Source organism: Phocoena phocoena, chromosome 12 (genome assembly GCF_963924675.1).
Source record: "Phocoena phocoena chromosome 12, mPhoPho1.1, whole genome shotgun sequence".
Taxonomy (NCBI): Eukaryota; Metazoa; Chordata; class Mammalia; order Artiodactyla; family Phocoenidae; genus Phocoena; species Phocoena phocoena.
Window position 1 is genome coordinate 89,655,403 of NC_089230.1, and position 15,235 is coordinate 89,670,637.

The 15,235-nt window shown below is 34.6% G+C and overlaps 1 protein-coding gene across 1 annotated transcript in view; it reads left to right on the forward strand.

The window, feature by feature from the left end:
- Positions 1 to 15,235, forward strand: part of EYS (eyes shut homolog) — a 1,660,061-nt gene that overhangs the window by 1,394,258 nt on the left and 250,568 nt on the right. The window contains 1 exon segment of the mRNA XM_065888819.1: positions 6,247 to 6,355. Within this exon segment, the coding sequence (XP_065744891.1) occupies positions 6,247 to 6,355 (109 nt within the window).

Consider the following 15,235-nt stretch of genomic DNA (forward strand, 5'->3'; position numbering starts at 1 on the left):
CTAGAGATACAAAACTGATGAAAGGAAAAACTCATTGATAAAGGCAAACATACAGTAAAGGTAGTGGAGCAACCACACATAAAGCCAGTAGGAAGGTTGAAAGAAAAAAGTAGTAAAATAATCTATATCCACAATAAGTAGTTAAGGAATACACAACATAAAAAGACATAAAATATGAAGTCAAAAGCATTAAATGTAGGACTTCCCTGGTGGCGCAGAGGTTAAGAATCCACCTGCCAATGCAGGGGACAAAGTTTCGAGCCTGGTCCAGGAAGATCCCACATGCTATGGAGCAACTAAGCCTGTGCACCACAACTACTGAGCCTGCACTCTAAAGCCCATGAGCCACAACTGCTGAGCCTGCATGTTGCAACTACTGAAACCCACACACCTAGAGTCCATGCTCTGCAACAAGAGAAGCCACTGCAATGAGAACCCTGTGCACTGCAATGAAGAGTAGTCCCCACTCGCCACAACTAGAGAAAGGCCCACGTGCAGCAACAAAGACCCAATGCAACCAAAAATTAATTAATTAATTATTTAATTAATTTTTAAAAACACGTTGTTTAAAAAAAAAATTAAACATGCTGGGGGTTAAAAATGCAGGTTGTTAGAATGCATTCAAACTTAAGAGATTATCAAATTTAAATAGTCACATATTATATTATATATGAAACCTATGGTAACCACAAACCCAAAACCTATATAGATATACACACACACGAAAAAAAAAAAAATAGAAAGGAATGCAAACATAACACTAAAGACAGTCATCAAATCACTAAAGAGAACAAAAACAGTAGAAAGGGACAAAAAAGAACTACATAAACAACCTGAAAACAACTAACAAATGGCAGTTAGTACAAACCTATCAATAATTACTTTTAATGTAAATGGAATAAGTGTTCCAATAAAAAGCCATAATGATTAAAGGATCAACTACATAACAGATTACATAATGATAAAGGGATCAATCCAACAAGAAGATATAACAATTGTAAACATATATGCACCCAACATAGGAGTACATAAATACATAATGCAATATTAACAAATATGGAGCAAAATTGACAGTAATACAATAATAATAGAGAACTTTAACACCCCACTTACATCAATGAACAGACAGAAAATCAATAAGGAAACACTAGCCTTAAATGACTCATTTGATCAGATTGTATTAATAGTTATATACAGAACATACTGTCCCAAAACAGCAGAATTCATGCTTTTCCACTGCACATGAAACATTCTCCAAGACAATCACATGCTAGGTCACAAAACAAGTTTCAGTAAATTTTAAAAATTCAAATCATATCAAGCACCTTTTCCAAACACAAGTCAATGAGACTAGAAATCAACTGCAAGAAAAAAAACCACAAACATGTGGAGACTAAATCATATGCTACTAAATAATCAATGGGTCACTGAAGAAATCAAAGAAGAAATTTAAAAATACCTAGAGACAAGTGAAAATTATCACACAATGATCCAAAAATCTATGGAACACAACAAAAGCATTTCTAAAGGGGAAATTTATAGCAATACAAGTCTACCTCAGGAAACAAGAAAAATCTTAAGTAAACAACATAACCTTACACTTAATGGAACTAGAGAAGGAAAACCAACCCCAAGTTAGTAGAAGGAAAGAAGCCACAGAGATCAGAGGAAACATTAAAAAAAAAAGGAATTAATGAAAGTAAGACCTGGTTCTTTGAAAAGAGAAACAAAATTGGTAAAACTTTAGCCAGATTCATGAAGAAAAAAAGAGAGAGGACCCAAATTAATAAAATTAGAAATGAAAAAGAATTGACACCACAGAAATACAAAGGATCATAAGAGATTACTATGAACAATTAGGTGCCATTAAGATGGATTTTATTTTAAATGGGGATTAAGAGGTACAAACCTCCAATTATAGAATAAATAAAGCATGAAGATGTAAACAACATAAGGAATATGGTCAATAATATTGTAATGACTTTGTATGGAGAGAAATGGTTACCAGACTTTTGATGGTGATCATTTTGTAACATATGCAAATGTCAAATCACTAAGTAGTACACCTGAAACTAACATAATATTGTATGTCAACCATATTTCAATTTAAAAAAAATACATGTGGGCTTCCCTGGTGGTGCAGTGGCTGAGAGTCTGCCTGCTGATGCAGGGGACGCAGGTTCGTGCTCCGGTCTGGGAAGATCCCGCGTGCCACGGAGCAGCTAGGCCCGTGAGCCATGGCCACTGAGCCTGTGTGTCTGGAGCCTGTGCTCCGCAACGGGAGAGGCCACAACAGTGAGAGGCCCGTGTACCGCAAAAAAAAAAAAAAAAAAAAAAAAAGAAAAGTGACAGATACATATATACAAAGAGAGAGAGAGAGAGAGAGCCTGTCATCTGGAATTGTGACTTTTGGCAAACTGCCAGCTCAGGAAGAAAATAGAATGCAACTGAAGTATCATGAGCAGAAGTGCACCAAACAATCTCTCTCGGCTCTGTGAATGGACCTGTGGACCATCAATATCACCATAGGCCAGAATTACTCAAACATCCAGAATCCAAAATTCTAGTTTAGGTGCTCAGAGGACCAGGTAGCGTTCTCGTTAGGGCAGGCAGAGTTGAGTACAGCACAAGTGCACAGGAGAAAGAGAATAAGAGTGCAGAAAAGGAGAGAAAAACAAAACTATTTTCGACTCAAAAGGAGCCTAAACAGCACAGTACCAAAACACATGACAACACTGAGAAAGGAAACAAGCAAATCAGCAAATAGAGCATGAATCACTCTAGATAAAATTATTTTTATGGAAAAGTCTGACAAAAACTTTAAAATAAGTATTTTTAGAATACTAGAGAGCACAATTGAATACCATTCATTTTAAAAAAAGAAATTACAAAAGCAAAACAGGCATAAATTAAACACCAAAAAAGGTGGAAAAGATTCAAAATCTTGGGAATAAAAGATTATATTTATTAAAAATTAAAACTCAATATGTAGACCACTGTGGGGGGAAAACTGGTGTCTAGGGAGAATACAGGACAGAGAATTAAGAGAATGTTCTAAGAAGTGAAAGCAAGATTTAAAAATTTAGAGGACATTTTAACAGGCTTCCAAAAAATGTCTAATATGGGTTCTAGAAAAACTCTATAATAAGAGATTTCAGAGAATGTCAAAAAGCAATATTTGAGGTGATTCAGGTGAGAATTTTCCAAAATTGAAGGAATACATAATTGTTGAGATCAGACATGTACTCAGAGTATTAAGAAAGATAAATAATGATTAATCCATCCCTAGATGCATTATCACAATTAAAGAGAAGATCTTAAAGCTGCCAAAAAGAAAAGCTAAAGTAACAAAAGGACAGCTTTTAAGTTTTTTTTTTTTTTTACTGACTTCATATCAGCAGTAGAATGCAACAAATAATTAGCTACTGTTTAAAGTTCTTAAAAAAAATCTAAAATTTTATACATTTTTAAACTATTATTCAAGGGTGACATGACTCTGAATTTACTACCCACAAATTCTCATTACAAGAACTGTTTAAGTTGTATTTAGCAAGAAGATAGATAGATAGAGATAGGTATATCTAGAAGGAAGGTATGGAATCCAGGAAAACAGAAAAATGTCAATAAAGTATTTAATTCTTGATTGCTTTTTATAAAAACTGAACTTATCTTTTAAGAGGTGAAACTGAAAAATATTGTATATTCATTGTCCAAATTTTATAAAATACAAATAAGCAAAAGAGACAAATTGAAAAAATCATTCTCATTCCCAGCATGCAGAGATAGCCACAGATAATGTTAGTGAAAGTAATTCTGGTATTATCTCCATGCATATTTTCATAAAAATAATGTATCACCTAAATTGTCTTTATTTCTCCTATTTTATACAAATATCTTCTATGCCATCAATTATTATTCTACAACTCCTGTTGAAAAGCTGGATAACATTCAATTATATAAAATTTCTTGGTTGGTAATTAAATCCATGCTCTGTTGTTTACATTTTTACAACCTTCCCTTGGTTTTGGATATCCTGAACTTCCAGTTTGAGCAGAATCTTCTAAAAATTTTTAAATAAATTGTATCTTCCAAATCAGACTGTTTTTCTTCCAAATTGTTTAGCAAGCATACCTAAAGACTATAAGTCTAAAAAATAAGAATGTTAAAGATACTGAAAAAAATGTCTGTTGCATCAAATTTTAATTTTTAAAATAATTCAACCTAAGTGTTTGATTTTGATTCCATTACAAACAATATTAGTAAAAGTAGATGAACATTTCAACTTGACTGTGTAATGTTTTTCATAAAAATCTCTTTAGAGATCCCTGTCTAGCCAACAAATAATTGCTTCAACTTTGGATTTTAATATTAGCACTGAATGATTTATATGTACACTAAATAATGTGATTCTCACCAACCATTTATGAGCTAAGAATGATTATCTCCCTTCTGTGGATAATCACACTTCAGGGAAGAGAGGTTAAATGGTTTGCCTAAGATCACTCAGCCAGTCAATGGATTATCTCAAAATATTATCCCTGAGTCTTTAAATCATTAGACTCAGTTGGCCTCAGCAATACTTGCAAGACATAACGAATATGTACATAGATTTTTCCTCAAATGATTTATGTGGCATAAAGTCTAATTTGTTTATAGAGCATTTTTTTTTTGTTCTTATGACACAATTTGGTCTGTAAGCAGATATAAGGCATTATAAAAATGAACCTGATAAGAATCCACATGTGGGAAAATCTCTGGTTAAATTAGAGTATCAATTTCCAAAATAGTACATAGACAAAGCAGATAATAGAATCAGCCATTTGGTGGAAGGGTCGGGGGAAGAAAGGCAGGAGGTAACAGAAAGCACATGGAGTAGAGTGACTTCTTTTGTAGAACTGCAGTTCAGGGTTAGCCTTTAACAAGTTTTGAGTGAAGTAATAAGAGAGCTTATTATTTCTTAATAAGGACGTGTGCATCCCTGACAGCTATTCCCCCATCTCCAGTATAAAATGTCTATATAGGCCCACATCAACTACAATGGCAAATGTGCCTCACGTGTCCCTTCAATATAAAGTTCACGCAAATGGGACTCTAAGAGATTATTCCTAGAACTTAAGAATTTTGATCAGTGATCGATCTATGCTCATTTATCAGGAACTTCCTTCGTTTTAGCTCTGAAAAGTCCTGTGACCTGGAACACCTCTCAGTCCTGAACATACTGGGGCCGTTCGTCAAAATTAAAATAAAAACTAATTCTGTTCATTGTCCAAAATTTAGAAAATACAAATAAGCAAAAATGTGCATTAAAATTATTAGTGGGAACCTGCTGTATAGCACAGGGAGCTCAGCTCAGTGCTCTGTGGTGACCTAGATGGGAGGGATGTGGGGGTGGGAGGGGGGACTAAGAGGGAAGGGATGTATGTATACATATAGCTGATTCACTTCATTGTACAGCAGAAACTAACACAACATCATAAAGCAACTATACCCCAGTTTAAGAAAAGTATTCATACTTGCATCATGCAGAGATAGCCACTGAATTTTCTTTTGAAATGCTGTTTTAAAAGTATGTCAAGCACTTCCGTATGTGTACCTTTTCATTTGATTGCATCGTTCTATAAACTCTGATAAATTTTCAACTGTGTATTGACCATTTCTGCCACTCATTCTACAAATTCCCTTAACCTTCTACTCTTGGTTATCTCTGAGACAAAGTACTACCTGGTATATTAGCAGCTTGCCTTCTGAGTTCTGATAACTGTATCACACTGTAATGTCACAGCTCCCGGTTATGCAGCCATTCATTTCTTATTCCATTTCTATCTCCTCCATAGGCCAGGGAGGGGAAATTTCTACCTAAGGAGTTTAGCATCATTTAACATCAATGTTATGTGTCCAGCAATCTCCTACATGAATGAGAACATATGTCAACCATAGTGAGCACTTAAAAGTTATCAATAACTACTCATACACAGAAAGCTCTTTTTGTTCTGTGTGGGTTTAACTTTCTGAAAGCATTTCAACTCCTGATTTAAAGACAGGAGGAGAGAAGGAAAATAAAAGGTGCTGTTAGAAAAGAAATATATCTTTATCTATCCTAAAATGTTCAGACTTGGTTGAGACGATATTTTAGGATTACTGTGATCCAGAATGTACCTCTCTCCTTGGAGTACTTATCTATGTGCAAAGTTATCCTCTTCTTACCAATAACACATACAGTAATGGCCTCTTCTGTTTTATTTATAGCTACACAATGCCTGTTGGCAGCCCTAGGGTTGCTTGTATGATTGAAATGGCTGCAGATGGAAAACCTCCAATACGGAAAGAAGACACCAAGATACCTCATGTGTCCCAGGTAGGTACGCAAATATCCAGTTTCAAACATTACCAAGTGTGCCCTCAATATTTCAAAGTGTTTAAGTTACTAAGCATTAGTCATATTTCTTTAGAGAACAGATTCCTTGTAAAAAGCTCTCAACAAAACACCAGAATATTCATCTCTGATACTTTAGGTATAATTAAATACATTTAATACTGCCTGTCACTATAAAGTTTTATTAAATTTAACAATTCTCACACTTTACATATAATATGCTTTATTTTAATAAAACAGCTCAGGAATGGGGAAAGATTAGCAAGATACAAAACAGTGCTTAAAAACTTACACTTTTATAGTCTATGCTAGTGCTTGCGTTATGCTATTTAAAGTCCCTTCTCAGAGTTTTAGATTTACAGGAAACTTTTCTTAGAAACAGTGAATGAAGTTAAATTGAAAGAATAGAGGATGTCTGTCCCTCCAGAGTCAAGGCAATTTGCTGAATTCTTTTCATTTTTATGATGTTGGCTACATGCTTCTTAGTATGACTTTACAGCAATACATTTAAGATAAAGAATTTCTGATCCATTTGATCATCATGGAGAGTTAATTTGTATAATTAGAGCTCCAAAGTGCTAATTTTGGTATACAATAAAGTTGGAAATGTGTAGTGCCCTAATGAATTGGAAATTTCCTTTTATTTCTATTTTTTCTGGGTAGTCTCCTGTTGAGTGTATACAGACATCCAAAAGAAGCACATAGGAATATCTAACATTTGCCTAAGTATATTACATTTTCCAAATTATGGCCATATATATCATCTCATCTATCTCCACAAGAACCCTCCAAAGAATGATTATCCTCTTTATAAGGCTAAGGAAACTGAATGTCAGATGTCTAAAATTTCATGGTGAAAAAGCAAGAGACTTGATCCCTGATTTCCTGATTCCCAACTTTTTTTGTTCCCTTATAATACACTTTACGGCTCCTCATTTGCTGATGCAGAGATTCAAAACCGTCAAGTGGCTCGTCAGGATAGGTATAAAATTGGTTTCTGTGTTTTAAAAAGTATGCTAGAGCCCAAGATGACCAAATATTTAGATTCATGAAATGGAACATTCAAATGGTGGAAAATATATGAAACACTCATAGTTTTGTGAAAAATCCAATATAAAGAAGCCAAGTGTGATTTTTACCTTTATTAATTCCTTATAGTCATCCACTTTTTATATTGAGAACTCCATATTTTCTTATGAATAGCATATAATATGTTATAACATAAATATTAATGAATTATATCTTAATTCATAGAATTAAGTTCTAAGAATTTTTATACTTTAACTCATCTAATCCATACCAAAAGAAAAAAACCTGTGAGGTAAATACTATCCTCTACAAATAAAGAGGAGTAAAGTTAAGGCAAAGAGAGGTTAAGTTTCTTGCCCAAGGACACACAGCTGTTCTGGGATTCATATGCAGACATTCACACTAAAGAACCTGTGCTTTTAACCAACACTAGGCTGCCTCACAACCTTTGAAATGGTGTTTTCCCTTAATCATTCTATTGCAACTGTTAACTCTTTTATGTAATTCTCACTTATTGTGTGCTGTTATTTTCTTTTTTTACGGTGATAAAGAACCACATACTATAAGATTTATCCTCAACAAGTTTTGAAGTATACTGTAAAATATTGTTATCTGTAGGCACATCGCTGCATCTTGCATGACTGAAACTTTATACCCATTGAAGAGCAACTCCCCATTTCCCTCTCCAACCAGCCCATGGCAACCATCATTCTACTTTCTGCTTCTAAGACTGTGACTACCCAAGAGACCTCATATAAGTGGAATCACCCAGTACTTGTCCTTTTGAGCCTGGCTCATTTCACTCAGCATAATGTCCTCAAGGTTCTTCCATGTTGTAGCATATGATAAGATTTCCTTCTTTGATAAGGCTGAATAATATTACACTGCATGTATATACTGTGCTTTCTTTATCCATTCATCCACCGAGGGACATTTGGATTGTTTACACCTCTTGGCTATTGCGAATAATGTACAATGAACATGAAAGTGCAAATATTTCTTCAAGATCTGTTTTTGATTTTTTTGGATAAACCCAGAAATGGAATTGGTAGATCATATAGTTCTATTTTTAATTTTTTGCAGAACCCTCATACTGTTATCCATGGCAGCTGCACTATTTTACATTCTCTCCAACAGTGCACAAAGGTTCCAATTTCTTCACAGCCTTGTCAACACTTGTTACTTCTGGTTGTTTTTTTATAATGACCACCCTAACAAATGTGAGGTGGTATCTCATTATGATTTTGATTTGCATTTCTCTGATGAGTAGTGATATTGAGCATCTTTTCATATACCTTTTACATATGCCATTTCTATGTCTTCTTTGGAGAAATGTCTCTTCAAGTCCTTCTTTTCCTTGTTTGTTGAGTCTTTTTATCATGAAACAAGGTTGGATTTTGTCAAATGGTTTTTCTTCATCTACCGAGATGATCATGTGTGTTTTATCCTTTGTTCTGTTAATGTGGTATAACACATTTATTGATTTTTGTATGTTGAATCACCCTTTCAACCCAGGGATGAATTTCACTTGTTCATGGTATATGATTCTTTTACTGTGCTCTTGAATTTGGTTTGTTAGTATTTCATTTAAGATTTGCATCTATATTCATCAGGTGTATGAGCTTGTAATTTTCTTTTTTCATATTGTCTTTTTCTATCTTTGGTATCAGGATAATGCTGGCCTTATAGAAAGAGTTTGGAAGTGTTCATTCCTCTTCAATTTTTTGAAAAGTCTGGAAAAGACCAGTATTAATTCTTCTTTAAATATTTTGCAGAATTTTTCAGTGAAGACATCTGGTATTGGGTTTTCTTTGTTGGGAGGTTTTTGATTACTGATACATTCTCCGTATTGATCTGCTCAGCTTTTCTATTTGTGATTCAGTCTTGGTATGTTGTATGTTTTTAGGAATTTATCCGTTTCTCCTGGATTATCCAACTTGTTGGTGTATAATTGTTCATAGTCATCTCTATAATCTGTATTATTTCTGGGACATCAGTTGTAATGTTGTCTCTTTCATTTCTGATTTTATTTGAGTCTTCTCCCTTTTTCTTTAATTAGTGTAGCTAAAGGTTTGTCAATTTTGTTGATCTTTTTAGAAAAACAACTCTTAATTTTGTTATTTTTTTCTATTGTTTTTCTATTCTCTTATTTATTTCTGCTCTAATCGTTATATAATTTCATTCCTTTTGCTAATTTCGGACATAGTTTGTTCTTCTTTGTCTAGTTCTATGAAGCGTAAAGTTGGGTTGACTTGAGATCTTTCTTTTTAGTGAAAGTGTTTACTGCTATAAAATTCCCTCAGTACTGCTTTTGCTGCATCTCATAAGTTTTGGTACATTGTGTTTTCATATGTCTCAGGTATTTTCCAAATTCTCTTTTGATTTCTTCTTTGAGCCATTGGTTGTTTAAGAGCACATTGTTTAATTTGCACATATTTGTGAATTTTCCAATTTTTCCTTCTGCTATTGATGTCTACTTTTATTCCAGTGTGGGTGGAAAAAATATGATTCTCAATCTTCTTAAATTTGTTAAGATTTTTTTTGTGACCTAACATGTAATCTGTCCTGGTTAACGTTGCAGTGTGCTTAAGGAGAATGTGTATTCTGCTGCTGTCAGATGGAATGTTCTATATGTCTGTTAGGTCTATTTGTTCCATAGTGTTGCTCAAGTCCTCTGTTTTCTTATTATTTTCTATATGAATGTTCTATCCCTTACTGAAAGTGGGATATTAAAATCTCATTCTATTATTGTACTGTCCATTTCTCCCTTAGTGCTGTCCATGTTTGTTTCATATATTTGAGTGTCTTGGTGTCAGGTGCATATATATTTAAAATTATTGTATCTTCCTGGTCATTTGATTCTACTATCATTATGTAATGTCATTCTTTGTCCCTTGTTGACTGAAGTCTATTTTTTCCGATATGTGTAGCCACTGCTGCAATGTTTTGGTTACCATTTCCATGAAATATCTTTTTTCATCCTTTTGCTTTCAGGCTATGTGTGTCCTCAAATCAAAAGTGAGTCTCTTATAATAGAATATAGTTGGATCTTGGTTTTTTTTTTTAATCTTTTTTTATTCATTCAGCCACTTCATGTTTTTTGATAGGGAGTTTACTCCATTTATATTTAAAGTAATGACTGATAAATACTTGCTATTTCCATTTCAATCATTGTTTTCTGCCTAGCTTTTCCCCCCCTCTTTTGCTCTATTGCTCTCTTCCTTTGTGTCTAATTGATTTCTTTTTAGTAACATACTTTGATTCCTTTCTTATTTTCTTTTTTGTATCTTCTCTAGACATTTTCTTGTGGTTATCATAAGTTACCACAGAACATCTTATAGTTATAACAATCTATTTTAAGCTGTTAGCAACCTAACTTCAATTGCATACAAAAACTCTAACCTTTTACTTCTGCCTGCTCCACACTTTATGTAACTGATGTCATATAGATATAAATATAGATGTAGATACAGATAATATGTGCATAATTAACACATTTTTATATAGTGTTTTTAGACTTCTGTCTTTTAACTTCAGTACCAGAATTACAAGTGATTTATGCACCACTATGACAGCATTACATTACTATGTTTGTCTATATAGCCACTTTTACCAGTGAGCTTTATATTTTCATATGCTTTCATGTTGTTGTCTAGTGTCCTTTCATTTCAACTTGAAGGACTCCCTTCAGCATTTCTTATAAGGTAAGTCTAGTACTGATAAGCTTGCTCGGCTTTTGTTTATTTGAGAAAGTCTTTATTTCTTCTTCATTTTTAAAGGGCAGTTTTACCAGATACAGTATTCATATTTGGTAGCATTTTATTTTGAGCACTTTGAACATATTATCCCACTCCCTTCTGGGCTGCAAGGTTTTTGATAAGAAATACACTGAGAGTCTTATGGGGCTCCCTTATATGGGGTAGCTCACTTTTTTTCTTTCTTCTTTCAAAATTCTGTATTTCTTTTGACTTTTGACAAATTGATTATAATGTGTCTTGGTATGGACTTCTTTGAGTTCTTTCTTGGAAGTCCTTTGGACTTCTTGATTCTGAATGTCTATTTTCTTCCCCAGATTTGGAAAGTTTTCAGCCATTATATCTTTAAATAAGCATTCTGCATCTCTCTCTCCTTCTCTCTCTCTCTCCCCCCTCCCCTTTCTGGGACTCCCATAATGTATATATTAGTCCATTTGATGGTGTCCCATAAGTCCCTTAGGCTTCCTTCACTTTTTTTCAATCTTTTTTTCCTTTTTACTCCTCTAACCAGATAATCTGAATGACCTTTCTTTGAGTTTGCTTATTCTTTTTTCTGCTTGGTCAAGTTTCCTGTTGAACCCCTCTAGTGAATTTCTACTTCAGCTTTTATATATTCAGCTTCAAAATTTCTGCTTGATTCTTTATTATATTTTCTATCTCTTTATTGATATTCTCAATAAAGAATATAAGACATTTTAAATGTTAAAAAATAAACATTTTCTTCATGTTTCATTTTCCTGAGCTCATTAAGCATCTTTATGACAGTTATTTTGATTTTTTTTCCAGTAATTTATGTACCTCTGTTTCTTTAAGGTTGGTTTTTGGAGACATTTTCTTTGATTGGACAATGTTTTTGTGTTTCTTCTTGTGTCTTGTAACTTTGTAATGGAATCAACACATTTGAAGAAACAGCCATTTCTCCCAGCCACATAGACTTGCTTTGTATAGGAAAGGTCCTTCACTAATCAGCCCAGTGAGAGATTCTGGGAACCTTTCAAACCTTTTCTGTGGATGTGTCTTCTCCTGGCCTGTCTTTTAAATTCTCTATTATAGGAATTTGCCAGTTTCTTTTTAGTTGCTTATAATCTTTGCTCCCTCTGGTGTCTGTCTGCAGTACAACAGGTTCTCTGGAGTTGCTACAAGCCACCCAGTTCTCTTTCATTCTCAGCAGCCCCAAAGTTTCTATAGAGTATGCGAGTTGTGTCAGAACTCCGAATCAGGCAAAATAGAAACCAGTCCCTCAGGAAAAACCCCTGAAAAGCCAGAATGCTGGAAACATATTCCATGCCTCTCTACTCTTCCACCCTGCCCCAGCCCCAGGAAGAGGCCATGCTGCCTTAAGAGCAGCAGCACACTGTCCCGCTCTCTTTTGTTTTCAGTGACCACCCCCCCCACCACCAGGCATCTAGAGTGCAGTTTTCCATTGGTATTTACATGAGATTTGTTCCAGGACCCCCCACAGATACCAAAATCCATGGACTCAAGTCCCTTATATAAAATGGTGTCATACTTGTATATAACTTATGCACATCCTGTATACTTTAAATCATCTCTAGATTACTCATAATATCTAATGCAGTTTGAATGCTATGTAAATAATCACTGGCATGTGACAAATTCAAGTTTTGTTCTTTGGAATTTTCTGGAATTTTTTTCTGAATATTTTTGATCTGCAGTTGGTTGGTTCTGCAAATTCAGAGCCCGTGGACACAGAGGGCTGACTGTATGCCAGGTACTGTCAGTGCTTTAAGACAAAGGAGACAGGAAACCCATTTCTCAGACAGCCCCCCTGAAAAGCCATTATTTTGGATGCACATTCCATTCACAGGGAGAAGTCAGGGGTTGCGGGGTTTGCCCATTCTTTCCCACTGAGCTGGAGGTGGGGGAGGGGATGTCTATAGTGAGTGAATGTGTGCTAGTCCAAACCTTCACCTTTGTTCTCAGGGACCCCCAACCTTGCACCCTTTCCTGTCAGCACTTAGATTCAATCAAGATAGAAACTAGTCTCTTGGGCAGCACCCTGAAAAGCCTGCACATTGGATATATGTTTTAGTTTTCTATTTCCCTCCCCAGAGAGACTCAGAGCTGGAAGTTTTCTCCCAATTATGTCTCACTGAGTCTGTGGGAGACCTATGGTGAGTGAGTATCAAAGATTTTCCTGCCAGTCTCAACACAGCTGGTTTCACAGTCACCTGGGGTACAAGTGTCTCTTAACTGAACTTACGTATTTCTTACAAAGAGACTTGGTCTGCGTATTGTTGTTGAATCAGTGTCTCCATGGAGGAAAGAGTTTCTGGAGCTTCCTTTTCTGCCATCTTGATGATCTGTATGATGTTATTTTCTGTTTAATTTCTTTACGTTTATTTCCCATGATTACATTTCATTCTCTTATAAAGAGTCATCCTACATCCCCCTTTTATATTTCCACTTCCTTATACCACTTGCTCACAGGTAGCAACTCAATCCATTGATTGCTTCACTAAAGTTCAGTTCTTTCTTCAACAAATTGAGAAGATATTATTTTGAGAACATTCCTTATCCTAGAAAGTCTTAATAATCAAAGATTTAGCTGTGAAATATGGGGCTAATGAGGTTCTCACTGATATTTATTAAATTAAAAAAAAAACTCTTTATGTGAGCTACTTCATATTAATCTTATAAGAAATTAAACACTTCATATAAGCACTGCTCTGTACCCTATGTCATGTATATTAAATAAAGAGAGCTATATTAGAATTCAAGCCATATTAATATTCCTTCTTGGTTGGTATCCAGTGAGACCTCACATATGCTGAATCTGGCAAATTTCAAGTTTCTAAGGAAGTGTAAAGTAGGAGAGGAGGACTAAAAGACAAGTAGGAGACTGAAGAAGAGCAGGATTGAGTTTCATGAATCAGGTCATTTGTAACAGACTTGTATTAAACCTGCTATTTGCAAACCACTGCTGTACACAGTGAGAGAACCCCAGGACGACCATGTTGGACACCCTGCCCGAAAAAGGGATATAGATTAATATAGCAGAGACTATGCTCACAGGTTATCATACTATGGGGGAGGGGGGTAATCTTTGAACTGTAAAGGGGTGGAGAATTTAGATAAATACTGATTTAGGTAAATACTGATTCTTCCTTTTAATCCCCTTTCATTTAATGTCTCCAAACAGTTTTTAAGAATTTAAGAAAAATCATATGTGAAAGTTATTTAAATAAAACTTTCTTCACAAACACTACCTAACATCATTTATCCATCTTTACTGATGTTTCTGATTTTGAATTTGTCTGCATACAATTCAGATAATATTAAAAACAAAAATTTGGTAACCACAAGTAAAAGTCAGTTCATTCCAATTACAAGTCATCATATTCTTGGCTAAAGATAAGTACACTTCAATAGTTAGTCTTAAGTAAAAAGTACATTTGCCATTACCTTCTCATTAACATAAAAGTTATTTGACTTCAGAAAGATTTGAGACTGTAAGACAAAACTATACATTGAATCAAGACATCACTACAGAAATGTATGTAGTATTCCAATATCTAAATTTAAATTAAAACAAAATGAAAAGGAGATAAAGCAGGTTCTCATCTGTGTCCACCACTCCCCAGCCTCCAGTTTTTAGAAATGTTTTGTCTTTTGCCTATTTTCTTATTTTACTCCTACATATTGTAAAAGAGAGACTATGTTTTTCCTTTAAAGATACAATTTGAGGGGAAAAAGAAGGTTCATTTCTCTCGTCAGATGTGGAGCCTTTATCCCTCAGTCACTATTCATATTTTTCATTATCTTGGTGATCCCTCCTTGATTGTCCATGTCTGTTCTCTGTGGTTTTATCTTGTAAGATGATATCTTGATGTCAGACTCTATTCTCCACAGTCGGATTCACAAGGAGTTATTAGAAAAGACTTATTTAAAGACCTGTCTCCTTAAGAATTATTATACACACAAAAGGCAGCTCTTGGATAATTGAGAGCCCAGGATGGAGGAAGTCAACCATTCTAATGGTTATCTATGTGCAGTCAATGACAGCTGCTCTTTTAGACGTTTCAGGATTCCAACTAAGCTTAGGCTTCAGATCAGA